Below are 2341 nucleotides of genomic sequence, written 5' to 3'. Positions count from 1 at the left end.
ACATTTTTTCTTTGCTCTGAAAGATTCCCTTAACGCATAGTTTTCTCTTTCCTTCCTTTTTTGATTCTCTTTTTTTTGTCTCAGTTTCTCTGTCTTAAGTAGTCTCATCTTTATCTTTTGTCTTTGTGCTTTAGGGTACTTTGACAGTTTCAAAGACATTTCCAAAAGTACACTTGTTGCATTTCTTGTTCCACTGGTAATGGGGAGTACTGTATTTTCTTGTGTCACAGACGACATATAACTAACTGCATTAGATGCACCTTCAATTACATCATCAGAAGGACTACTTGCAACAGGAGACATGACTTCAACATTGATGTTTGACTCAAGAGCAGGAATGTTTTGTGTAAGAGAAGCAGACTCAACCTCAAATTGAACAGCACTTGGTGTCTCAGATTCATGTAACAGAGGAGACGTGCCAACTGTGTCTGAAGCATCTCTCTGGTAAAATGAGAGGGGCTGGAGTTCAAATACACAAGATGATGGTACGTTAAGCATTGTGTAAACTGACTTTAATCTCTGAATCATGTCAGTAAGATGGGCAAATTTCAGCATCACTGCTGTGCCAAAGTTTAAAAGACTGAATGTCATTGGCATTCCATTTTTGTTCCTTGTGTGTGGGTCAAAGTATCCATATTCACCAGATCTGCTTCTGAAAACAGCAATGCATAAGCCTGACATGATCAGCAGCCCATATTGTACATCTGATGAAAAATGGCTCAATGCTTCTTCCAGGCTTGGATAAGTCTGTCCACCTCCAAACGTTCCACATACAGGGCATGGAGTCATGTCAACCTGATATGTTGACCTGCGTGCACTTACCTCATTTGGTAGCTCATCAGTTGCCAAATGGATGCTACGAGGAAATCTTTCTCTAGCCTGTCTGTACACAGCATCACCTTTATCCAGAACGAGGTCAAGATCTGGTCTGGTAATCATTTCATTCTCGTGGAAAAAAGCCAGAAACACCAAACTGTTGGCCATACACTGACTGTTCCTGTATTTTCCATATTTCAACGAATCCTGACTCCGTGAGGCACACACATGTGTCACTGATGGCTGAAGTTCTGCATTAACTCGAGACTGCTGAGCTGAACCACATCCTCTTTTCACCATGTCAGCATACGACACCTGGGATGCACTTTGCTTTGTATCTCCTGCATCTTGCTGGAAAGCTGTTTGGGCAGTGTTTCTGTCAGATAGTGCTACCACACAGGATAAAGTGTTTGCACTTCTATCATTTACCTGCTGTCGTTCAAAAGACTCCCCAACACACATATCATCCCTAGCAAGCTGTCTCTGTGCAACATCGGCGTATGGTATATTCTGAAACTGCTGCTTGTTATTCTCAGAGTCAGTACCTGTCACTTGATTGCTCTGAGACTGTTTCTCCTTCTGCCATCTGAGCTTTTGAGCCTGGGAACGCTGACCCTTTCTCGGCATCGTTGATTAGACTTCTGGACAGCTCAGGCAGGAAACAGCAACTCCAATGGTCCTTATTGATCTTTTTATATCAAGATAAGCAGATACAACACAAAACTACACCAATGTACATACAATGAATGTATTAGTGTTGAATAGCTTAGTCAGTACAACAAACCTGTGCACAAACCTGAAGTTCAGTCCAAAGTCAGTAGCAGCAGGCGGGAACACGAATTAGGCAGCTCAGATAAGAAATGAGCTTTACTTCAGTCCAATTGAAATTTTGTTCAATATAAAAATTTAGCTCAGTTGATTAATTTTGTACTGAGTTCTTAAATGTATACAGATCAAGAATGTAGTTGATCTGTTTCAGAAATTATTTAAAATAGAAAATTATAATCCAATTCTGAAATAGAAGTTTTTTTAAACTTCAGGTCCAAATCAGATTACTCAAAAAGACGTCTCAGAAATATCGAACTTTAAAGTTTTTTTCTTTTTACTGTTTTCAACTTTATGCCAATAGTGATCTATAAATATATTTCGTCAGACAAGACCAGAGCTTTACTTAAATCCAATTAGAATTGGAGCAATGTAGTTCAGTGGAAAACAAACTTTGCTTGCAATTTTAAAATTTATACAGATCAAGTTTTTAGTTGACCTGTTTGAGTAATTATTTAAAATAGAAAATTATAATCCAATTCTGAAATAGAAGTTTTTTTAAACTTCAGGTCCAAATCAGATTACTCAAAAAGACGTCTCAGATATATCAAACTTTAACGTTTTTTTCTTTTTACTGTTTTCAAATTTATGCCAATAGTGGTCTATAAATATATTTCTTCAGATAAGACCAGAGCTTTACTTAAGTACAATTAGAATTGGAGCAATGTAGTTCAGTGGAAAACAAACTTTGCTTGCAATT

At 37.8% G+C, this 2341-nt stretch overlaps 1 protein-coding gene across 1 annotated transcript in view; it reads right to left on the bottom strand.

The window, feature by feature from the left end:
• Positions 1 to 11: 11 nt before the first annotated feature.
• LOC106938453 (uncharacterized) overlaps positions 12 to 2341 on the bottom strand; it is a 4078-nt gene continuing 1748 nt past the window's right edge. Inside the window, exon 2 of the mRNA XM_015020513.1 lies at positions 12 to 184. Within this exon, the coding sequence (XP_014875999.1) occupies positions 150 to 184 (35 nt within the window). The 3' untranslated portion in view covers positions 12 to 149. The remainder of the gene's footprint in view (positions 185 to 2341) is intronic.

This window comes from Poecilia latipinna, unplaced genomic scaffold, assembly GCF_001443285.1.
Source record: "Poecilia latipinna isolate Pla-1442-1.1 unplaced genomic scaffold, P_latipinna-1.0 Scaffold2597, whole genome shotgun sequence".
Classification (NCBI taxonomy): Eukaryota; Metazoa; Chordata; class Actinopteri; order Cyprinodontiformes; family Poeciliidae; genus Poecilia; species Poecilia latipinna.
The sequence above is the reverse complement of the archived record's forward strand: the minus strand, read 5'-3'. Positions and strand labels throughout refer to the sequence as shown.